Source organism: Ceratotherium simum, chromosome X, assembly GCF_057802395.1.
Source record: "Ceratotherium simum simum isolate JZ-2026a chromosome X, ASM5780239v1, whole genome shotgun sequence".
Taxonomy (NCBI): Eukaryota; Metazoa; Chordata; class Mammalia; order Perissodactyla; family Rhinocerotidae; genus Ceratotherium; species Ceratotherium simum.
In genome coordinates this window covers 109354241-109379552 of record NC_141940.1, presented here as the reverse complement: position 1 = coordinate 109379552, position 25312 = coordinate 109354241, and the positions used below count along the sequence as shown (strand labels likewise).

General features: G+C 42.8%; 2 protein-coding genes across 5 annotated transcripts in view; one reads left to right on the top strand and one right to left on the bottom strand.

Moving 5' to 3' along the window:
* Positions 1-2624, top strand: part of PDK3 (pyruvate dehydrogenase kinase 3) — a 62354-nt gene extending 59730 nt beyond the window's left edge. For all 3 annotated transcript variants that reach the window (XM_087427128.1, XM_087427127.1, XM_004435208.3), the window contains one exon: positions 1933-2624. Coding sequence is in view for 1 of the 3 variants with exons in the window: in XM_004435208.3 (XP_004435265.1) it covers positions 1933-1963 (31 nt within the window). In the remaining 2 variants the exon portion in view is untranslated. The remainder of the gene's footprint in view (positions 1-1932) is intronic.
* Positions 2625-22797: 20173 nt separating this feature from the next.
* PCYT1B (phosphate cytidylyltransferase 1B, choline) overlaps positions 22798-25312 on the bottom strand; it is a 99815-nt gene continuing 97300 nt past the window's right edge. For both annotated transcript variants that reach the window (XM_004435209.3, XM_087427113.1), the window contains one exon: positions 22798-23473. In XM_004435209.3, coding sequence (XP_004435266.1) covers positions 23261-23473 — 213 coding nt within the window. In that variant the 3' untranslated portion in view covers positions 22798-23260. The remainder of the gene's footprint in view (positions 23474-25312) is intronic.

Below are 25312 nucleotides of genomic sequence, written 5' to 3'. Positions count from 1 at the left end.
AACATATAGTGTGTACTCTTTTGTGTCTGGCTTTCTGTGAGGTTCATCCATGTTATTGCCATGTAGCAGCCATCTTTTTGATGCTTAAATTGGCATGCCTTTCGCCAATGGGAGCTATTTTGAGCTGGCTCCTCTTTGTTCCATTGATAAAATCCCATTAATCTTTGAAAGCTTCCTTGCTTTCTGGCCCAAGATGATATCCTAGGTTCATCTTATACCTTCCCTGCCTCCATCCTAGAATCAGCCATTTCCCTCAAGGAGTCCTGTTTGCTTTTAATGGGTATTAGAGACTCTAATCTGGGAGTTGAAAGTGCACATTATACCTTTTCTAGGCCCCTCTTCTGGACAGAGCTATAAAATATATATATCTTTTTTTTAAATCATAAGTTCATATTGATATTTTTATTCGATTTTAACATTGCAATGTTTCTCCCTAATATATTTTAACTGTATGTGTTTCTTCTTACCCTGAAAACCTTGATTCTTAACATTATGCAACAGAAAGATATTTCTATGCAATATAGTTTATATAGCTTTGTAATTTTGTCCCGTTATAGGAGCATTGTTCTTTTCTGATGAATGATATAGAGGATATCTATACTGATGTTTATTTTTACTATGGAAGTGTTGTGATAGACCTCTGTGCAATATTGCTGGACTGGTCACTCATCTCGAACGATGAAATTTAGAGGAGTTTGGTTTGTGCACGTGAGTGCAAACGTATAGGTGGGTGTGCGTACATACACACACACACACATACACACACGCCATCCTCAGCTAAGATTAAGATGAAGCAACTTGAAACACCTGGATCAGTTTCCCTTGATTCCATTTTCAGTCTGTATGTAAGTCAAGTAGTATGTTGGGCATCAGTGTGACCAATTAATTCAAACTGTTGCTTTGGTAAGAGGAGTTATTGAGGTGGTACAGAAGCAGTCTTTGTAAATGATAAGGCCCATTTGGATTGTAAAAAGATGGCTTTAATTGAATATTGTTTTAAAGGCAATTTTAAAACTCCAAATAGTTAAGCAGGTTGTGTACTAATTAAGTATGTCTTAATTTCTAATATATTATTAAATAAATTTTAGGGCCGGCCTGGTGGCGCAGCAGTTAGGTGTGTGCACTCCACTTCAGCGGCCCAGGGTTCGCAGGTTCGGATCCCAGGCACGCACCGACACACTGCTTGTCAAGCCATGCTGTGGTGGCGTCCCACATAAAGTAGAGGAAGACGGGCATGATGTTAGCCCGGGGCCAGTCTTCCTCAGCAAAAAAAAAAAAAAAAAAAGAGGAGGATTGGCATCGGATGTTAGCTCAGAGCTGATCTTCCTCACACACACACAAAAATAAATAAATAAATAAACAAATTTTAGCAGAAAGCAATTTTTAAAATTCTAAAATGGTTAGCCTGATGATAAAATTATTAAATTATACAAATAGAATAATTGGTGGTGATCTTGGGAGAGTATTTAGTAGGTGTGGTAAATTCATTAGGTGAATGAGAAAGTGTAAGGAAATTTATTCTCTAATCAGATTTTTAATAAGCTTTATTGAGAAATAATTCACATACCATAAAATTCACCCTTTTAAAGTATACAATTCAGTGGTTTTTAGAATATTCACAGAGTTGTGTGACCCTCACCACTATTTAAGTTTAGAACATTTTCACCACCCCAAAAAGAAACCCTGTACCCATTAGCAGTCATTCCTCATTTCTAATCAGATTTTTAACTGAGAGTAAAGAACTATTTTAAAGTACATATAAGTAATTAAATGGTAATTCTTTTTCTGAGGTAACCATAGAAAATAATTCAGAAATAAGGTAAGGGTTTTTGAATTATCACTGTAACTAAATGCTGTGAGTAAGTCTTAGTTAAAATAGAGAAGATCGTACTCATAAACTCACTCTGGATATTCCCATTATTTTCTTTGTAGGGACAAGATCAAGACTAATAGAACTTTCTAGAGAACTGAATGCTTCCGTCCTCTGAAGAAAGATTGTCTTCCACAAGTCAACCAGAGAGAACTCTTTTCCTCCACCAGCTCTGAGCGTGGCACCATAGTCATTCCAGTGCTTGAATGTGCATTTTCTCCACACGAGCTGGACCTTTTCCACAGAAACCTTCCTGTAACTACTCCAGATCTTCCACTGAAGTAGTGACTTGAGTCATTTTTCATAGAACGTTGCTGTGATTTGGTTGGCACCTGTCAGAGAGCACAGAGCCTCGTTAGCGCTCTCGTGTCCTCATCCCTCTCTCCTCATCATCATGGAGTTGAGTGTCTACAACCTCCGCAGGATTCTAAGCTTCCTCCTCATTGCAGATACAGCAGATCTCTACTGTTGCTCTTTGTGACCAAATACCATGATTGTCCTAAACCACCGAGGCCTGGGGAATCTGGAAGTTGAAGACATCAGCTCAGCGTATCTTGATAATTCAGTCCCAGGGCCCATCTGGTCTCATATGCATCCCTCCTCACTCTCTGATTTCTTCCATCTTCCATCCGATCATATTCTCATTGTGAGGTTTGGGTGCTTTCGCGTTAGATCTTACTCTTTGATGCATTGATTTTATTTTAAAATTCATTTGTATACTTTCATTCTGTCGATTAAAGCGTTCCAAAAGTTGTCTTGGAATTTTTCACTTAACCACTCGGTTTCAAAGATCTTAAGTGAAAAACTACCTTCTGGTCATTATCAAGTTTGTAAGGAGTGGGAAGTGGAGTTTTTATGCTTATGTAAAAATGTTACTAATCTAGTACCGTACCTTTGTCATATTGCTTTGTAGTTTTCTAAAAGAATTAGAAATCCCTATGTGATGCACTTTACTAGTTGTAAAATAGACTATTAAAGGGAAAAGTTCTTCTTTTATTTTAGTTTATTTTGAAAAATGCCCTAGGTCTTCATAATTTTCGTTTTCATGTATTTTAGCCAGTTTTAGAACTGTTGATCTGATTTTCACGATCCTTTTCTTTTTGCTTAAAGTTGGAATTGGCAGAGGACTTGGGGTGAGGAAAGAGGAACCGTCTTATATTTACCTTTCGAAATGGAAGCTGAGAGTCTAGATTAAAACCCGCATTTGTACAGCTCCACAGGATGTGTTTCTCTTTGCTATAATTTTTCATATATATCATCTACTTTAACTTCTGCCCTCTTTCAACATCTGTATAAATGTTTCCACCCAATTTCCAAGTATGGAGTCCACTGATTTAAAAGTTGTGACTTGTAAAGTAGTCTTCCTCCTTTAGTCATACAATAGTGTCAATGCAGTTGTCCCCACTGCTGTCACAGTGGGGGATTGTCCCCTGGGAGGAGTGGTGCTCTGACCAGCTGCATGTAGGTTGATGGCAGCTCTGTTTCTCTTAGTTCCGCTGAATCTGATCCTCTTTCATTTCATTATGTTACCTGAGCTCATGGTAGTTCCTTTCATCTTTAGGAAGATCTCATCTCTTCCATACTTAGAAGGATCTCATCAGGGAACTCATATAATCAGTTGGGTAAAAGAAAGACCGATGTACTTCCAAGATATGGGTGACAAGATGGTCCGTATGGAGGCCTGGTTTTTGAGGACTGAGTCAGTGTCTTGGGGATGGGGCTGCTCCATATGATTAGTTCCTTGTGGTATAAAAGATGTAAAAATAATGTCCCTTTACATTTAAAGACCCTGGCTTCCTTATAAACATTAGATAGTAAATTGGTATCTTACTAGGCCTCCATTTCCAACCATAGCCCTTTACGCTTTCAAATATGATACACTGTAGAGGGAAGGAGGCAACAGATTTGGGAGTGTTCCCTCCTGCCTTGTTCTGGCAATGTTTTACTGTGTGGTTGAGGAATGCCCATTGATCATTATACCCTGACAATAAGCTCCATATAAAGATTAAAAGTAGAAAAACTGGTGTGGAAAAATCCTATCATATTCCTTCCACTGGTCTTTTTCAAAAGTAAAGATTTCTTTCAATGTTTTAATGACTTAATTGGTAGTCCTTGACTAATATACTTTCTGGCTAACTCATATCCATCTGACTCCAGTACAATCTTGCCTCTCCTGTCTTTGTTTTCTGCATTAAGAATTTAACTTTGCTCCCAAAGCAACCATCAGAAGAGTTTCAGGAACATCTTGCATTCTCACAGTTTAGTGGCCCCAATGATTTGTTTATCCTTTTTGTCAGCTGTACATGATTCTCTGAACTTAGTTGCATCTCTCTGGCTGTTTGCTGGATTTTGTCTTTAAGCAAATGGTCAAATTTCTACATAAAAGTTGTACTATAAATAGACATAGACCCCTTTTCAGCTAAATCCATTTAGTTCTCCCAATTCCTCAGTATTTCCCTTTCATTTACTCGATTTTAAGTATTTGGGGACTGTGTCTACTATTTGAAATAGTGTTTGGCACATAGTAGGTGCTTAATAAATATTAGTTGAATCAATGAATGAAAATTGACATTTACTTTGAGTGGTAGGCAACATCTTTCTAAGTGCTTAAACTATCTTGGTTTCCAAGTTAAAAATAATTCAGGTGAGGAGCTGTGGAAGTACTGAATTTCCTTCTCATAGCGCTAAGAGATGACTTTAAAATATAGAAAAATGGAAGGAAGTAGAGATGGATCCACAGGAGCCACCTGATCCTTTCTTTGTCTCTGAATATCTGATTTTGGCTCCTTAGTGTGGTGGGTTCTTTCCATCCGATCAAGTGACATGGTTTTATAGTCTTGCTTATAGATCCCAAAGAACTTTCACTTACAGCATCCCATTTGATCCTTACAATGCCACGAGGTGGGTATTATCTCTCTTTTTCATATGAGTTCCAAAGAAGTTCAGTGGTTGCGCAAGGTGGCATGGTAAGTGAATGGAAGAACCAAAGTGAGAAGTTTTTGTTCCTAGGCCCGTGCTCTCAACAATGCACCAGGTAATTAGCATTATCTCTTTTGAGGAATTTCTTGGGTATATTAACCCTCAAGGGTAAACCGAAATTTTTCTATAGTGCAGGAGAATTCCATTCAGGAGAGGTTTTCTTTTGTGTGTATTCATCTTGGCATAGTTAGTTAGAGTAGATAATCGAATGGATTTGGCAGCTTTTACCTAGAAAGACAAGCAACTTAAAGTGTATAGCTGTAGGTAATTACTAGAGTTATGTAGATTTAATTCTATGTTTGAATGAACTCAGTGCTCACTACCAGCCCTTTCATACAAAGACTCCACTTGTGAGAGTGATGCTTTTATCTGTGGTGGACTGGATTACAGCTTCGGTTGGATTTTCGTGCATATTTACAAATGTATTTCCATCGCCATTCCTTGTGAGCAGTAACGTAGCTGGCTATCAGATTCTTGGATCACAGCCTTTTTCCTTCAGTGCTTTGGAGACATCACTTTATTGTCGTCTAGTGTCTGGGGTGCTGAGAGGGCTGAGTCCAGACAGGTTTTTTCTTCCCTTCTTGTAGATGACCTGCTTTGCTTGCCCTGGGTACTTGTGATTTCCTGTTGATCCTTGATAAGTAACTTCATTCGAGTATATCTCACAGTTGACAGTTGTCTGTTGGCTTTTTCTGGTACACAGTGAGCATTAGACGTTGACATTCGGACCTTACTGCATTTCTTATTGGTTTATTTGTTCTCTTCTTCAACAGTTTGTCCCTATGTTGGCTCTCTGTAATCTGTCCTTCACATTGACCTTTCCTTCCATCACTGTTGTCTCCTTGTCTGTCTTCCTGCCGCGTGATTTTTTCCTCAGGCATTATCCTCCCATTTCACTGACTCGGTGTTCTAGGCCTGGATGCTTGCAACGTGGCTTTCACTTCTGTTACAGTTTTCTTTTGTATCTGTTGCTTTCCTTAGCTCTGCCAGCTTTTTTCTCTCATTGTGTTGTCCTCTTTGCCTCCTCATTTCATTTCTTGGCAGGCTGAACTGTGTTGTCTGCAATTTTCGTGGTTCCTGAAGTTGTTCTGTTGCGAGTGTATTTAGCTGCCTTTTGCTCTTCCACTCTTTTTCTTCTGTGTTGTTTTGCCTTTTTCTTGTTGCACAGGTATCATGATGGCGTTTTCAGCTTATTATTTGTCTTTGCATGGGACCAGTTCTCTCTGCCCAAGAAGAGTGTGGATAAATCCCCCTTGACTCCTCCTTTTTCAAGTGAGAAGTGTTTGAATGGTGACCTTAGCACTTGAACTGTGAGGCTAGATATTGATGGGTTGTAATGGTGGGGCCTGTGTTTGTTTTCCATTCTGCTCTCTGGATATAGGGGAATAAGGGCTGAAGCACAGCCTCCTTGGGACATGTTGTCTCTGAGTGTCTTCTGTGGACGCTGTTGAATGCTTTGCCCTGGGGTGGCTGGGTCCCACTGGGGGAGAGGGATTCCTCTTGAGTTTCCCCATTTCCACAAGATGGCGCCCTAGCAGGAGTGTGGTGGGTTCGTACTTCAGTTCTGCTGGATTATATGTCGTCGGCATTTGTGTGAGTGGCTCCTAAATTACTGTTTCTCTCCTCTGCACACAAATGATGCACCTGAAATCCCCAGCTCCCCTCCTAGGTTTCCTTCTGGAAACGTGCCCACGCAGTGTGCACTCAGTTTCTCCTCACTGCCACCAGTCCTTGTTTCTCCAAGTTAAGAAATGATTGCTAGAGTCCTTGGAACCTTCTCACGAACTGCCCAGCAACTATGGCCTGCTTGGCAAATGCGAGAATCCTCCTTTGATTAGTCCCCAGCCTTGTTGTATCTCTGAGACACTCCCCTGGAGTCCTTGGTATGGGGTGGTGGCTTTTATTAGTCATTATAGACAGCTTCTTTTTCAGTTTTTGGATGTGTGTATTGAAAGGGCAGGAGCACTTATATAAACATGCGTTTATTCTGCCATCTTTCTCAGTGGTGCAGGTGCTTAAACATTGACTTTGAAGGTAATGCCCTTCATAATCATAATCTATATGTTAGTAAACAGAAGGAACCAATATCACTAGCAGGAAAGAACCATTAATAACCTAATCAGTACGGGAGTTTTGTTTATTGTTCTTCGTGGAAAGATAAATTTTAACGCAGGTTCCTGCTCCATCGATCAGAGATATCAGTACCTTCTGGTTTGAAAATAGGGGACATGTGACATTTTAATGAACTTAAGTTATCAGCCATTGACAATTGTTTATTAGTTAATTAAATATAATAGTATATTTCAAACTAGCACATAATCAGAGTTATCAAGAGAAGTATAAACTATTTTTTGTTAACAGGTTGCTAGTCGAGCTGTCCCACTGAGGGTGGTAACCCTGATGAGAGCTTTACTGTGCCACAGGTTTTCTTACCTGTCTTTTCAATTCAACCCATTTTAAAATTTGGTTCATTAAGAAATAGAAAGGAGTTAAGTCCTCAACAGGATTACTCTTGTTGTTCATGAACATACATTGAGATGGTTTGTAGGTCTGGGGCCTACTATAGAAACACACGAGTTAATGTTTCAAAAGTGCATTTACAGGTGGCTCACGGGTTAGGGGTTTTATTTGCCCTCTTTGTAGGATTGAAGCCTCCTTTCCTGGGGGGCCAGCATATTCCACTAGGCAAACTTTTCTCACCTTCGGAGCCCAGCATAATGATCAAGGAGCATGAGGGACAGCCTTGCTTGATGTACCAAACTCCACCCCACGCAGTGCCTTCCCCTAAGGTCTTTGCCCTGGTTCTGTCCTGGTGTGAGATGGGGAATTGAATGCGTGCCCACGTGGAAGGGATAAATGAAGTGAAAGTGGTAGACAGGAGGAGTCGTGTAAAGGAAAGCCATGTTCATTCGTCCGTTTAAACAACAGCGAGTGTCTATGGTGCACTAGAAACTCTGCTGAGTGCTGGGCACGTGGCAGTGATCAAAGCAGATGGAAGTCCCTGCCTCACAGAGCTCACGTTCTAGAAGGGAGACACGAGACACAGAACAAGGAAAGTTTCTAGAAGAGTTGGAAGATAAGTGGTATGGAGAAAAATAAAGGCAGGAAGGGGGATACAGGGGGCGGTTTGGGGGTGTTTTCATCATGGACAGATAGGTGTGTTCCTTAAATGAGGAAGTGTTGTGATTCCTGAGTTCTTTTCACCTTCGTATCTACTTGTCTGAGCTTGGTGAGTCCGTCTTCCATGCCTGGCTCTGTGCAGGGCTCCGTGGGGAACCCTGCCCAGGGCCCCACGCCGCGGCTTTGGGTAGACAGAGCGGACTGAGCCTGTTGCATTTCATTGTCTTGCCGACCAACAGGGAACCACGGTCCGGTGAGAGGACCCAGCTTTTGCAGTCAAATTTCATTGAATGGTGTGTGCTGCTGTTTCCTCGTAACAGAAATGCGGTTACAGCAGGTTCCAGATGTGCCTTTTTAGGACTTCAGAAATCATTATTTAAATAAAAGCTTCCCACTTATAGCATCTGAATGATGATGCTGGAGTCAAAATAGCTGCTTGTCGGGAGGAGAGACCCTCTTTAACATTTCCAGGCTGGTTTTAGAGGTGGAGGAAAGGATTATCCGAGACGGCTTCCGTCTCAAGTCTGCGGGTTCGCGTTAGCTGTGTTCATCCCCCAAAATGAAGAAAAGAAAATGACAACGATATCGTGGTCACAGAATTCTTGAGAAACCTTTGTTTCTGCCTTTCTCTCTGTCTCTAAAACAGGGACATGAATTGCCCGTAGTCCCAGTGATAGGGTCAGTGCGGCTGGGACACGGCTGCCACTTGTGTTGTAACACAGGTGACTCTACAGCAGTCCCACACCCTCGGAGGGAACAGCGGAGCTGCAGTGGACACTTCCAGTTCTTGATACCCGCTTGTCGGGTCGCCTGTGTTGGGTAGAGCTGAGTGACGGGAGAAGGAGATGGGGTGCATTTAATCATTCCCATAGGGAGGGCCAATTTGTCGCCCTTTAAATTGACTTATTTGCATATAAATAAAAGCACCTTCGGACCTCACTCCTGAAAGTCTCCAAACAAATGTCTGGTGCAGTTACGGGCCTGCATTAAAATCAAGCCCCCCCCATCTTGCGTTAATATCCTCGTGGTGTTTAGTAAATCCATAACAGTATTTGACTTCTTGTCTCTGCATCCTTTTCCCTCCGGCGTCATCGACTGTGCAGGGGCAGCACGCCTCTCAGTTTGTAGTGGTGACTTCAGTCTTGGATGGAGTCTTCATGTCTCTTGAAAAGGATAAACAGCAGAGCTTGATGTCTGAGTCCTATGGTCCAGTTTGGACTACTGGAAATATTTTTTGTGGGATTTTTTTTTTAAGTGTTAGCTGAGTGGTAGATTTGTGGTAATACTGGATCTAGGAAGCTTACAGTGAGAAGAGTATGAACTTAACCTGAAAAATATTTCTCTGTTCTATAAATCTCTCAGTGACATTTGGATTAATCAAGCATAATTAAATGTAGATAGATTTTTGCCAGATTGTAGTTCAAAATAATATTCATCTATGGAGAGGGTAATATATTCTGTAGAAATTTTATTAAGCACTTTAGTTAAGCAAACACTAAGGAGAACAAAATCAGCCTCAGGAAGGTTAATTACTAAAAAAACACAAAGTATAGTAGATTATGTAAATCATTTTAATTTTGAATACCGTGGCTTGAGCTTTAATTTACATAGAGAGGTATTTTGGATTTGCTTTTCACATTATATTTTCCAAAAGTACTGAATTGCAATTGTATTCTTTAAAAGTTCTAACCACTTTAGGATTCCATTAAGTTTGCTTAACTTTTTCATGTGAGAGTTTTGAAAAGTGAAGAATTACAGTTGCATTCTTTAAAGTGCAACTAATTATTTTAAGGTTCCACTAAGTTTGTTTCAAGTATAAGAACTGGATTTTTATTTCTGTATCTTTAAAGAAGTGATCTTTTTAAGAGAAGTATTAGGAGAGAGAATGTATGTGAAAGAGAAAGAATGTATGTGAAAGCAGCCCGCCGTGCCTGGCCTCTCAATAAACGAAAGTTATTTAAAAAGGTAAAACATGAGAGTTTAGACTATAATGATAAATCTTTGTATTTTAGAAATTTCTTTAAAGGGAGAAGTAAAGAGATCAAACTGATTTTATATGTGATATTTTTTTGCACTCAGACAATTCTGTTTCACTGCCCTTGCATGTCTCAGGGAATAGCCTTTGATAAGAATCCCCATGGAAATCTCTGGAACTCTATCAGGGTGTGTTCAGATTTGGTAGTTCTTGTCTATATTTCTAGAGCTCGAGTTTCAAAAGTATTGTCATCTCAGGAACATAAGATTACCCAAGAAACTTGAACCTCACCCGTGTCACCACTCAGATCCTATGTACTTTAGGCTTTTTCATGATAAATGACACCCAAATGTCCTATGTTTAGTTGGTATACAAAGATCTCTTTATCACGTTTATCTGGGATTTTTATAGAAAAATCCTGCAATTTGATTTTGTTTGATAATTTTGCTTCTGGGTTTTTCAGTGAGGATTCTCTTTTCCATTGGAATTGAATCCTTTGGGGATAATAAAATTTCACTTGAAAGAACATTCTCTTAAATACTTCTAACTTTTGCCAACCTAAAAGTAGCCTGCTAATTGGAATTCTGTGCATAACTTGTGCAAATGGGCCAAAACAGCACAAATATCAAAGATCCTATATACTCAAAGCACTATATTCGCCCTCCAGTTAGCAAAGTAAAGAAATGTCTAATTCTGGCGCTTAGGACTGGTTTAGTGGCCCTTCCGTTTGTCTTTGCCTTCCAAATTGGTTGAAAATGGCAGACTTAGAATGGAATGCGTATTAATAGCCGAACTACTTAGTGTTTTAAAATATTCTCACCTTGAAATTCTTTTCAAGAGAAAATAAAAAGAATCTTAGCATTCAGTTCTAACTCTGTCTTGACTCTTCACATTATGCTTGGCACTGAAAAGGCAATTATAAAAGTTAAATCTGATCGGAAGTCAAAGGCATTCGCCATTTAGCCATGCTAAATGTAGTGTGACAAGAAGAGTTTGCAAAAACAGGTAGGATGAGTATAAAACGTTACATTGTTTATATCATGGCATCCCTTATAAATTCCATCTTTTTGTCATTGAACCTTTATAACCATGGGAAACCTTGATCAGTGTTTTAAATGGCACTGTATTTACATTAAGAACTGGCTTATGTCTTATCTAAAAAACTGCTGAGGTTACTATCCCACATGCTTAATGAGAACAAATGTTTTAGGATAATTACAGCTAAAGCCTATAACTGCAGGGACCTGAATCGCAGGCCACGCAGTCTTGCTTGCCGAGCACTGTCGGGAGGCAGGTTTTACCTGGCTGTCATAACAGCATATAAAACATAAAATAGCAGGGGCTTGCTAAGATCTTGTACCTGCTTCCTTTTTCTCTAGCTGCCTGTGTAACTCTTCCTGGGGAAAGCATCACATAAAGTCCTTTGGTATCTTGCTTTTCACTTTAAAATATTCCTGTTAGAGCTAGCTTGGGAATTTGACCAATAAACTGCACATATACTTAAAATTTTTTTTGACTAGACCAAACTAAATGTCTCTTGACTCTGAGTAGACAGCCAAGGCAAGGTTGACCCAGAAAATATAAATTATTGAGCATTTTAAAAATGTAAGTTGACTTGATTCAATGTTGGAGGAATGGAGTTATATTGCCTCCTCTTTTGTTTCTGTTTGTTGTTACAATTATTCTTCTCTCTTCTCATGCTGCTCTGTGCTAGAACTGAATGCTACACTCTGATTAGAAACCTGGGTTGTGCTTGAGTCCGTCCTGGACACCATGACACACATTTTAGAGGAATGGAATGTACCATTTAGCATTCTGGCTAACCTCATCTCTGCAGAGGTCCTTAGTGTTAAAGTCATTTGGGGTTGTAATTGCTGCTTCAGGTCTATATACACGTCACACCAGCTGTTGCTCTAAGTTCACATCCTCACAAAAGTACACAAGTGCTTGCAACTTAAATATTTCCCAGATTTAGAACACAAGTTGTGGATACTTGAGAAATGCTTGAACCAAATAAGAAAAGTCAATGCGGAGTAAAATATACCATTGTGAACAGATCTAACACTGTGATCATAACTCCTTAACTCGTGAAAGCAGTGTCCAAACTGGGAACTGTAGCTGATTTGACAGGAGAGGAATGTTGACTTATGTATGAAAAGTTCATTACAATATTTGTACCTGTAAGTCCAAATCTGACCTGGCTCACGTTGTGCATCTGTCCGCTTAGTTACAGCGATAAATGCAAGCACGTGTTCAGTGTTCACGAGCTGCCTTGTGGTTCATAGACTGAAGCCAGCCCCCTCGTGTTCTGTGCTGGTCTGTGGCCTGGCTGGTACACACTGTCATGAATGAAGGATGACTTTGGTTTGAGGTAATTTGTCACTCCATGTTCCGTGGAAAAAAGTGGTTGTGATGGTTGGAAAAACATGACCAGAGAAGGATGTGGCTCAGATAATGTTCCCCATAACTTGTGGAGCCATCTGTGGTGTGTGTCATGGCCAAACTAGGCCTGGAGCACGTGGACAATTCTGTACCGCAATCATCGAACAATAAAATGGTAGTTGTGATTCACTGTGCGTCAGTGTGGTCTTTTCCTGAGCTCTGGCCTGTGGTCTCACCCCTCCCACCTGTCAGCTTCGCCTTCTACTCACTAGGTTTCTGCAGTTCAATACTTGAACAGCACCAGCCGCCTTTGCAAGATGCTGGGAATGGATAAGGATACTTACTTAAATTCTTATGATCGATCGAAGGAAAAATAGGTTATTTGGATTCTCTGTAGCAGGGAACATTGAGCTTACCTTTTTTGGAAACATCCTATTGGCAAAATAAAGGAGCTGCTTAACAGTAAACTGTTATAGTGGTATTTTTCAAACTATAATCCATGGATCAGGGAAAAGGGGACCATATAATATATTGTCCAAGCTAGGACACTTTTGACAGTGAGAAAGAGAACTATTAATAATTATGCTGTAGAACATGTGAACAAGTGTAAAACAGGACTGTCCTGGGCAAATTGGGCTTGACTGGCCGTGGACCACCTACACCAGAATTACCTGAAATGCTGGTTAAATGCAGATTCCTTGGCTCTGCCTCAGCTCTACTGATTGAGATTCTCTGGGGCGGAGGCCTAGGAATCTATATTTTAACATATGCCCCAGGAGAATTCTTAAAAAAGTGTAAGTTGTGAACTGCTGCTATATGGAATATGCAGAAGATAAACAACTTGACATTTTCAATGAAAGGGCTGTTGGTTCCACAGTCTCTTCTGAGGAACTGGTGCAGCGCCAACGCCAGAACCCAGTGGCCTCAAAGACATTTGGCTGCAATTATGCACTTCCTGAATAACTTAGGAGCTGTAGTCTTCATATTATTTACCAATGTGTCATTCTTTTACTAACCATTCAATGGGGAATGGGTGTCTTTTTTTAAATTTGAGAGCCACATAACTGCTATCTTGTGTATTTATCGCTAAAAAAAAAACTTCTAGAAAGTTTGAGGCAAGAAACTTGGGTTTGAATGATTCTTGGGGAGTGTTAATGTCAGGAAATCAGCACTTTTGCCTTGATTCTGCTACCAGCTAGCTGTTAACTGCGCCTTAGTTTCCTCATCTATAAAATTAGGGAGTTGGACTACATGGTTCCAAGGTTCATTCCAGGTCTGATATTTTATGGCACTCTTTAAAACCTAAAATGAGAAGCAATTGCTGATCAACTACTTTCATGTTGTAATACAAAACCAGTGACTCTTATGGGCCGGCCCTGTGGCTTGGTGGTTAAGTGCGCGCGCTGCAATGCTGGCGGCCTGGGTTCGGATCCCGGGTGCGCATCGAGGCACCACTTCTCTGTCCATCCTGAGGCTGAGTCCCACATACAGCAACTAGAAGGATGTGCAGCTGTGACATACAACTATCTACTGGGGCTTTGGGGGCAAAAACTTAAAAAAAAAAAAACAAAAAACCAGTGACTCTTGAAAGTGACAGTGGCTTTAGTGAGAATTTAAAAATTATCCATCTCTGTTTTATCAAAAGTCGACCACTGGGGAATAACGTTCTTGTAGCAGCCACTCCTGCCCTGTTTTGAAATCCATAAAGTATGGTTTAGACTCACAAAGAGACCCTTCAACTCAAGAGTCTATGGTTTCATGAAGCTTCTGCAGAGCAATGCACTTTTGTGTATGTTTTTCCTTCCTTGTCCTTCATTTCAAAATTCTTTCCAGTGACTTGATGTGTGTTTACAAATGATTATCTGCTGATATTTTCAGATTTTGACTTCATAATAACACATAGATGTACTCTTTGATCTCATTAATAAATCATAAGGCATCGTGTAGGACGGCTTGCCTCTGGGAAGGGTTTCTGTAGACCACCGCTCACCACTAGAACTCTGTGATGATGGGAATGTTCTCTATCTGTGCTGTCCAACATGGTCACCACTAGCCACCTGAACACTTAAAACGTGGCTAGCTCGACTGAGGGACTGAATTTTTAATTTAACTTGATTTTTATTAATTTAAATTTAAATAGCTACCTGTGGCTAGAGGCTACCATATTGGACAGTGCAGATATATACAGGCATTACGCACTGTTGAATTTTTTTTTTAACAATTTATTTATTTATTTCTTCCCCCAAAGCCCCAGCAGATAGTTGCATGTCATTGCTGCACATCCTTCTAGCTGCTGCATGTGGGACATGGCCTCAGCATGGCCGGAGAAGCGGTGCGTCGGTGCGCACCCCGGATCGAACCCGGGCCGCCAGCAGCGGAGCGCGCACACCCAACCGCTAAGCCACGGGGCCGGCCCACTGTTGAATTTTTTAAATTAACATTGAGCACCCATTTTCACCAGTCACTGGGCTGGGTGCTTAACGGTACCTTTGTCATTTCTAAATGTTGGTCTTAAAATGGATCCTTTGCCCTCTGCTCATTGATGACACTTTCATCAACGTAATAGTCTCTCTTTGAATAAGAAAATAACAAAATTATATTTAGACCTTTTCCTGTCATAGCTGCATGGCAAATCAATTCTCATCTGCACTGTAAAAGGCATTGACCATCAACCTCTTTGAATCCAGTTCTCTCAGAGGCTCACTTTGTTCCCTGAGTTGAAGTATTAACTATAGCCCAGAGGGTCTCAACCTGGCCACGTCAGAATCTCCAAGTCCTAGGCCCCATTTCAGATCCATATCATCAGAGGGTCTCTGGGAAGTATTTTTTTAAGAGTTCTCTAGGAGATTCTAAAATGTGACAGGGTTGAAAACCACCAGTAAAGTCCAAACTACAAACCAGCCTTTGAGAATAGCTAGAATGCTGGCAGCAGAAAATCCTGTCTCCCTGGCACAGAGCACACCTAGGGTCCTTGCAATTTTATTGATGTTCTGTTTAATGGGTGATTGGAAAATGCTTAAAAGAGAGAAAACGCCTTGTCAATTTGGATTTGGGGCAACTATGCACCCTTGCTGTTTCCTTCTGTGCAAGAAACTCTAAGCTAAGCTAATGCTACTCTGGCATTCTTGTCCAAACAGAATTTGCCAGTCCTCAAACAAAATAAACATGTTAATGATTTCAACAACAGTGATGGATGCAGAAGCTTTTGACAGTTCCTTAGTAACAGCTTCATATAATAGTGTAATTATTTCTAAAGTTAGAGATAATTATTGTCACCTTAGCACAATAATTGGAGCAGAGCTTCCTATATGAAAACTGCTCTTTTTCTAGGGCTTCAACTGGTAACAAAATAGCAATTTATGAGGGAAAATAATGCCCAATTATTCAGGTGAGGGAGGCCTGTCATCCACCTGCAATCAAAGAATCTAGGATGAGACCTCGAATGACCGTCTCATCCATAAAACAGCCCTGTCCAATATAGGCGAGTTGAACCTATTCCAGGTGAGGCCTCGTGCCTGTTTGTTAAGGCCTTCAAGGAAAGAGTGTGTGCTGACACCTTGTGACTTTGCTAGCTCGCCCAGAGCCTTGCTGTTCATGGGCCTAACTAAGGGGTGACACCGTCAGTCTCCTCCACTCAGCATTCTCAAAGAGTGGCTTCTAATCAACAGAAAATCTACTTTTTAAAATCTATTTTTCCTATTTCCCCCACTCTGAGTAACTCTGGGAAAGTTAGAGCACCCTACCCCAAAGAGATTAGTCAAATAATGTGAAATTAGTAAGTTTGTAAAATTCTATTTGGTAGAATTAGAACCATGGACTCTTCCTCAGGAGCTCAGTAAAGTCAAAGGTAGGGCCAGTCAGGAGAGGCCAGAGTTGAGAGTCAAGCTACTGAACTGAAATTGGGGTGGGGGCAGGTATAGTGTCCTCTTTAGTCTTTGTATCCCCAGCTTTATTGGGGATGTTTATTGAATGCTTCAGACAGGAATGTACAGTAGACCTTAAGTTAAAATACAAACCAAAGGCCACAATGGGAAAATGTTACTCTGCAAAGGAGCATGATGTGCCTTGATACTGGATGGCTGGATGTGAGTCCCAGCTTAAACTGGTTGTGGTCAACATCCAAGGACCAAAAAACAAAAAACAAAAGCAAAAGCAAAAGCAAACAAACAAAAAAACAGAAGAGAATAGGCAGGAAACAGATTCTGCCTGACAGCCAGAAACTGTATTTCTGGGCTTGTTTCAGCGGGTGTGTGTCCAATGATCCAAGACTTTGGTTAGCTACCCTTTCACTTCTTGTCCTCTTGGTATAGCCAAGAACGAATTGGAGGATATGTACAGAGAATAGGGAGGGGGAGCCTTAAACTGCCTTCTCTACCAGTCATGGCTCCACGTTCATAAGATGAAGACTCAACACTTCCTCTCCTCATGGACCAATTAGCATGTTCATTTGGATCAGAAATCTCCCATTATACCTATTCTGTGCTTCCTTTGTGGATGTCAAGACTCGAGAGAAACATTTAAACAGATTCATCATGAGTAAATGTAGGAATGTTAAAGAGAAGAACATGAATCTTTCTATCTGCATGAGGGTTACTGTTCCTCAACTCTGTCAGGACCTGGAAAAAGGTTCAAGAGTGTATGACCACTGTCTTCAGTCACCTCGTGGTAGACAAAATGATGGCCTCCCCCTCAGAACCTGGGAATATGTTGTATTACGTGGTAAGAAGGAATTAAAGTTGCTGATGACCTTAAAATAAGGAGATTTTCCGGGATTATCCTGGTGGGTCCAAAGCAGTCACAAGGGTCCTTATAAGTAGAAGGGAGAGGCAGAAGGAGCATCGGAGTGATGTGATGTGAGAAAGACTGGACTGGCCACTGCTAGCTTTAAAGATGGAACGGGGCCATGAGCCAAGGAATGCAGGTAGCTTCTAGAAGCTGGAAAATGCAAGAAAATGAATTCTCCTCTAGAGCTTCCAGATGGGAACGCAGCCCTGTCAGCACCTTAATTTTAGCCTAGGAAGACCCATTTTGGACTTCTGAACTCCCGAACTGTAAAACAATAAACCTGTGTTGTTTTAAGCCACTAAATTTGTTACAGCAATAGGAAACTAATACACACCTCTTCAACTTCTTTCATCTATCGTTAATCCCTGGGTACCAGATACAGAAACAAATGGAAAAAGAAATCAGTGACTCCATTGTGTTAACGTCAATTTGTGGTCAGGCTAGTAAATGGCATCTTGTCAACATCTGTCCAGTGGAACATGACTACCAGACAAGAAAGACTGGTTATCTCCCCAAGCTATATAAATGAGTCATGTCCTGCCATGTGCATGGCAGAAGATGACACGATTTCTTTGAACTTGGAAATTTCAGAGTGACAAGTTCATTTGCAAGTATAATAAGGTGAAAAGGTCCCTGTGGAAAGGGTAAAGGATCTCAACTCTTTCAGGTATGGATTCATTAACTCTTTTAAAATGGAAGGTTACATAGCAAATATTTTAGTTATAGCTAATCCCTCCATCAGGACTCTGCTTTTATGAACATGGTAACCTCGCAGATCAATTCGTTTCTCCACCCCCCAAGAAAGATAATGAAGGTAAGGAGAATAAAAATCGCTTCTAGGAGACAATATAAGTCAACCCTACTCTGAACATTTCTCCTCAAGTTTCTCACATTAGGGCAACTGCAGCTGAGATTCAGCTAATATGGTGTTTTGTCTAGAATATAAGTTATGGCAGTGCAGAGGGCTTAACGTAAAGATCACTTAGCACCTACAGATATTTATGCTCTTAATGATATTTTCAGATTTTACTGGTTATGTATTGGTTTTTACTTGATGGTTTCTTAAAGAATTTGATCACTGGGTATACTTTGAGGACTTCAATACAAGAGGACTGTGTGTGTGCGTGTGGTTTGTGTGTGTGTAAACATTTTTGTATAGTGTACCTTTTTATCCCAGGGATTCTGTTTATTAACAAAGACTAATTCTCCTTGGGGAAAATATCAGAGATCTTAAACATGAGTTTTATTATGCCTTAGAACTCATTATTTTTCCCTTGAGAACATTTCTGAGGTATCATGGAAGTCAAGAAGAAACCTGTAACTATTACTCTAAATACAACCTGTCAAGAATGTGTTTGATCTGTGTGGCAAAGCCAAGTAATATGGTCTATGAATAATAGGTATTCTGCTTTTAAATGAATTCCCTTGCTGACTATAGGCCTGGCTTTATTTCTTCTAGACTCGAGGTTAATATTAGAACTGTTGTCACTTCAAAGAGCTAACCCTCGCCAGATGGAGTTAATAGATGCTCCTAAATTCGGCTAGTGGAGGGCATGAGCACAATTCTCAGAACATCGACGTCTGCCTTAATTGCTGGATTTGGGATCCTGATTTAGCACCTCCACCCCCATCTATCTGCTTCAGCTTATCGAAGTAGCTTTTCCACAAAGAGGGAAAAGTGGTGGAAATGGCCACGCCCCACTGTTTAGATACAGGTGAGAAGCATTCCATCAGGTGACAAGATAAGAAAGGCGAGTGGAACCGGAGAGCCTGTGGAGGCTGAGGCAGGAAAGCAGCCACTGATGCTGATGCTGTCCGTTGTGGGGGCCCCAGGGGCCTGGAGGCACCTCTCCAGCTTCCCACTCAGTGAGAGGTAAGCACCTTCTCATGGTCGCCCAGTGACAGCATCCTAGCTGGAGAAGCTTAAGGACAATGCAGGTTGCCTCATAAATTCCTTTACAGGCAAAGGAGACCTCAGAAACCATTTCCTTCAACTCCCTCATTTTACAAAAGCAGGCACTGAGGCCAGAGAAGTGAAGTGGTTTGGCCAAGGTCACAAAGCAACTTAGTGGTGGAGCCTACAACTCAGGGTCCTGACTGGGCTCCCCACGTGAACTCCCATCCAGATGAGTCTGTTCCTAACTAGCTTTTAAGTCAGGTGTGGGCCCCTTGGCAATGCCAAGACTTTGCCCTGTGATGCACAGTACCGAGTCCCATCTTTCTGAAGTGCTGGGGCCACAGCTGGGCAGAGCCGGGACAGCTGCTACTCCTGCATTTTTCCACATTGAGCTAGAACTCACAAATAGGAACACAGAGCAACACACTTTTAAGAAACACAACCAGCAAAAGTGCAATTCTGCATCCCTTTATTTATAAACAAATTGGGATTGACGTGTTCCGTTTGGGAGCAGGAGTGGGTATGGAGCAGGAGGGCGGGAGGGGTTGGGGGCTGATTCCAGAAGTTCGCGTTATTCAGCACCAGAGCAAATGCTTGGGCATAAGGTCGTGCTTTAACCCAGACAAGTTGTTGTTGTCTTGTCTTATGTACAGCATAGTCAAGTGTGTATGCTCTTCTTATGGCTTTGTCCCGGGACACATTGCAGTGACACAACAAAAAATTCAGGTCTAGAGATAAATAGAAGTTGCAAATGCCTCATGAGCTCATTCTTTTTAAAAAAGTCTGATGGCCAAGACTAGTGCTGAATGGATACCTGAGGAACAGGGACATCTCTGCTCCATACGGGCTCATCTGATTCAGCTGAGTCTGTGACGCCATCTCACATGTCTCCCTGGGGTATGCCTGGGTGCTAAAATAAGTCCTGAAGATGGAGAGAAAACAAATCCACATTCTTCCCGTCCCTCCCTCAAAGGATGGATTTGCAGTAACTACAGCCTAAGGCATGGAGCAAGATTGCAATCCCACAGCTGTGTCTCTTCCCCACAGAGCAGGTCAGAAGGCAGACTTCAGTCTTGCGACCCTTCCTCTTGAGGTTGGTTTCCTTGACCTTCATAAGGTCCTGGAACATGGGAGCTGGCGTGCCAGAAATAGGCCATTCAATGTGACTATGACATTACAATTCCCTCATGTTTTTAGCTGGCGGAAGGGTGAATGTTTGATTTCAGGCTCCCCTGGGAGGAGGATGTGGCAGCTAATGGAGAAGTGCTGAAATGGGGAAGTTAGGGGGCAGGGAATCCACATCCTGCATGGATACCCACTAGCCTTGGTGTCTGTGAAAGGAAGCCTGCCTTCTTCACCTGTTAGGGGATGAGTGACACCTTGAAAGGGAGCGGAAAGTAACTTCTCTCCCACTCCCACCCTCCTTCAGCCCTAGTTTCACCCATCTCCATAACCTGCCCCCTTCCACAACCCTAATGGCTGTTCTCTAGTCCTCAGTCTGAAGCTTCCTTCTCTTTCTAGGGCAAAAAGAATCTTTCCTTGCTTTTTGTCATTTCTACTTTCCTCTCCAAGCTTGTATCATACTTTCTACATTTCTCACTCCAGCCTTAACTCACTCTTGGCCATTACTGTTGACTGGCTGGCCCAAACAAAGAGCCACCATCTCCTCCTAGGAGCGGGGAGGGGCTGGGAGAAACTGATGGCCAGGAAGCATCAAAAGTTGGGTGGCAGAATGCCCCCCATTCCTCTCAGTAGTTTTGTAGCCTCAGGAGGGTGGGGGGAGGGTATTGCTAGAGGTCAGGAGGGGGACATAGGGTGAGATTTAGAACCCACTTGTGGCTTATTTTGGCCCATCCCTAGAATATCCCAGGCATTGGTCACTTCCCATAATTGGCAGCTATGATGGCTCTGAATCTGATGAGTCACATAAGTGGCACCTGTCAGTATGGTGTGTAAGGCCTACAAACTTATATTCAGCCTGATGCATCAACCCCACAGTGTTTGCCTCAGAGCAGGATTCAGGTAAAAGTGGATCTATCTGCCCTGGGCCGTGGCATAAGTGCATAAAAGGCCTTCCCAAGAGAGAGTTTCCCCTAACAAAGTGAGTCTTGAAATGGTTGAGAGTGCAAGTTTTCGTTAACCTCCTTTCCTCTCTCCAGGCACCTCTCTTTTCCTTTTCTCTTCTCTTGTTCTCACCACCTTGCCTTGCCCACTGGTCTCCTCCTCCTTTCACGGCTGCAAGTGTCACCAACTGAAATGGTAGATATATGTGCTCAGTTTGCCCTGGGTGCATGATGGCAGAGAGAGACCAAATGGACACCACAGAAGAATGGGGCCTTTGCCTTTCTCTGCAGAGCAATGCTCTGGGCCTTGACTACAAAAAGAAGTTTTCTTCTCATAAGCCATGTTCCCACCAGCTCTCTGTCCCTCGTGAATGCTTGACAGAGTCTGGAGAAGGTGCCAGCAACAAGGGGGTTCCAAGCCAGCTTAGCCTCATGGTTTTGCTTTCCAACAAACACCACTCATCTCCAGGTGGGCAGGGAGGTAGTTCAACCCCAACACAAGGGGGAAAGACATGCCACCTTCCTTTATTGGTTGCCCCACTTGTCACCCAGAAGTCTGGTTCCCAAGGCCTCTGAAAAGGGGTGTTTCTGTCACAAAAGATGCTGAGCTCTGCCCATAAGTTGCTGGTTTGGGCCTCTGCTCAGTCAGGCCCCAGCTCTGTCTCTAGCTTTGCTGCGACAGCCAGGCAATGCCTCCTATTCAAGAGTGTGGTTGTACACCTTGATGACCTGCTCATTTCCTACTGTGATTAGGGGAAGTAACTTCAAACAACTCAGCAGGAATGCTTAGAGTTTTCATCCCATTTATCAAACCCAAGGCCGGGGATAACTACAATACTACCTAGAGCATTCAGATGCTGAGCTCAGACTGAGGTTCCCACAGTGCTCTGTGAAACTCTTCAGAGCTTCCCTCCACCCCAAAATATTACGGGAGGCCATGAGAACAACATACTAATTTCTTGGTTGGGACAAGACACTTCTATAAGAATCCAGGATGAGCATTTGACAAAGTGCCCAAGTCACAAGGGAACCAGGTAGTTCTGTAGACCAAGGATTTCAGCAGGGTATTAGGGTGAGTGCAGGAGAGAGGAGGATATTGTAAAATGCCATCACCATATATATTCATATTGCATATGGTATACACCCTGGATGGCATATTTGGAGCATACATAGAACAGATACGTGCAGGTAGCACCCCCTATTGGTATACTATGTGGTTTGGTACATCAAACTGTTACTTGAGGTCTATGAAACTGTTAACTGGTCAGAAATGGGAAAAGCCATTCCATAAAAGCATCCTTTAAGGAGAAGCTTCAAGAAACATTTACCATCTGCTAAACTTGGAGCAAAAGCAAAGCAGCTCCTCTTTTATATATATATACACATATATATATATATACACATAGGATGTGTTTCTTTGTTGCATTTCCCACAGATTAAGGTAATTTCTGGAAAACAATGAAGTCAAACCAATGATGAAAAAGTACAACCAGGAGCACATTAGGCCTTATGTGGAGTTCTCCTTGACAAAATTGCTCTTTGAATAAGAAATTAAGGTTCACATTAGATGACCTTTTATATATCTGGCCTAAAGCAAGGCTTCACCTGCGCCACATTCCTGGAACTGGAAAGAATTGATGCGTTGCAACATCAGGTCTCAGTGGCGAAACTGAGAAGGTTGAAATTTGTCTTTAACTCGACTATTTCAGAAGCACTTTGCCACCTCTATTGGAAACAACTTTATTCTGGCAGAGCTGGGGTGGTAGGAGGCGACGTGCAGGGCCCTTATGAGCCAGAAGTAGCAGGTTGAGGGAACAGCCGCTTCCACAGGTGGTATACTCGGTAAGGGTGGGTGTAAGGGCCAAGACAGAAGACACCCCACTCAGTGCAAGTCTCCCAGGGGTGCTCTGCATCTTTCCTTAGCAAGGTTAAAGCAGAGTGATTCTAGATGATGCTAAGGTTTGTACAGGTTGTCTGGCTGGAAACCTCCATGCAGAGCCCAAGTCTTGGGCTGAGTGGAGACTGAGGGAGAGCTGGTCCCAAGGCCTTCCGTTAGCAGAGCTCAAGGTCTCCCTGATGAGCTATAGCTCCTGTGACTTTTACCCTTCGAACACCACCCAGGCATCCCCGGTGTCCCCGCCCTCCTCCCCAGCCTATGTGGTGTAGCTCTTGTTGTCTGCCAGCAGCCTTTACTTCTCATCCTCATCCCCCTCACTCATGCTGCTGATGGAGGCTGAGGCTGCTTTGGGCGAGGAGGGGGGTGAGGTTTTGATCGGGAGCCATGAGAAGGTGGGCGACGGGGAACGGGAAGGGGACCGGCTCCTGGTAGGGCTGCTCACGGGGCTCTGCTTCGGGGACAAGGCCTGCAGCATCCGGCTACTCCTCTCCTGGAACATCTGCTTCTAGAGAGAAACGTGAGAGAAGGCATCTGTTAACTTAGCCATCTGAGGTGGCAGCAAAATAAAAAGGAAAGGCAGGAAGGGGAGCTACTACCCCAAAACTCCTGTGCCCACAAACACAGACTTGTACCACAGTCCACGTTGTCCAAGACTATCTCCGGGGAGCAGCGGAGTGAAATTCAGGGGCAGTGAAATGCTGACACATAAGATTCCCAACACTGCTGGTTCTCGGGACTCACTCCTTCTTGCCTTCTTTTCCTCCATCTACAAAATTTAACTGTCTATGATTTGCCAGGCAAATAGTAATGTTCTAGGTACCAGAAAGGTAGCAGGAAAGAAAACAAAATCCCTGTCCTGTCCTCATGGATATGAGGAGGAAGCACACAATAAACAAAACGAACAAAATACGTGGAACTATGGCCTGTGAGAAAAATAAAATGAGAGGATAGCAAATGGGGGGGCAGCCGGGCTGCAATTGTAAATAGGGTGCCCAGGGAAGGCCTCCTGGAGAAGAGGCTATTTGAACAAAGACCTGAAAGAGATGAGGGACAAGACCACGTAAATGGAAATCAGGGGGAAGCACAGTCCAGACAGAGAACTCCAAGAAGAGAGCACGCAGGGCATCCGAGGAGGAGCAGGGAGGCCATGGTGGCTGGAGTGGAGTCACCTGGGGCAGGTGGTTAAGAGGAGGTCACCAGAGGAGTGACAGATGGCTGTGCCATGTAGGCTCTTGGTGGCCACGTGAGAACTTTGGCCTTTACTCCGAGGAGAAGAGAAACCTGAAGAGTTCCTTTACCTCTGGAGTTCCGAGCACAAGAGTAACAAACTCTGACTTTTGTTTGAAAAGGACTACTTGGGCCGCTGTGCTGGGAACAGCCTACAGCAGAGCAAGAGCAGGTGCAGGGAGAACAGTTAAGGGCCCACTGCAATAAGAATCCAAGAAGATGATGGTGCCCTGGACCAGGCTGATGGCCGTGAGGGTGGTGAGAAATGGCTGGAGCCCCAATGTATTTTTTTCCCAAATTTTTTATTAATGTATAATTTACTTAAAATAAAAATCACCCTTTTAGTGTACAGTTCTGTGAGTTTGGATAAATGCCTACATTTGGGTGACCCCTTCCCCCCCCCCACAATCAAAGTGTAGGAGAGTTCCATCACCCACCCAATTCCCTCGGGACCCTTTGTCGTCACCCCCCCACCCCCAGCCTCTGGCAACAGATCTGTTTTCTGTCCCTACAGTTTCTGCCTTTTCCAGAATGTCATCTAAATGGAATCATGCAGTATGTGGTCTGGCTACATTTTGACGGTAGCGCCAACAGGACTTGCTGACAGATGGGATGTGGGGTGTGGGAGGAAGAGGAATAGAGTGACTCCAGCTTCTGCCCTGGGAAACTGGAAAGCCGGTGATGCCATTTGCCGGTTTGGGGGACTATGAGGGTGGAGGAGGTTTGAATGGTAACATGGCTTTTCCAGTTCAGGACCTCAGGTGACTGTTGCCCAGTGCTTTCAGAATTGAGCCCTTACCTGACGCTGTTCTTCAGCCTTCTGGAAAGCCCAATCTTGGCCCAGAGTCCCTGAGCCCCAGACCTCCCAGTGCTGCCAGCCGATTTGACCTTCTGCTCTTTGCCTGCAGCTTGGTCCCCACACATTCAGTTCCACCCACTTCTGAGCACCCTGCCCATGCTCCTGGGCTCTCTGCCCTCGTGTCTCTCCATTGCTCGTCACTGAGCCCCAGCCCCCAGCAGCTCGGCCCAATCTTTTGATCTTAAACTGGCTCTGAGAGCCAATTCTCCTATTAGCCATTTTAGACTTTGCTTGTCGTTTGAGTTACTCATTTTACAG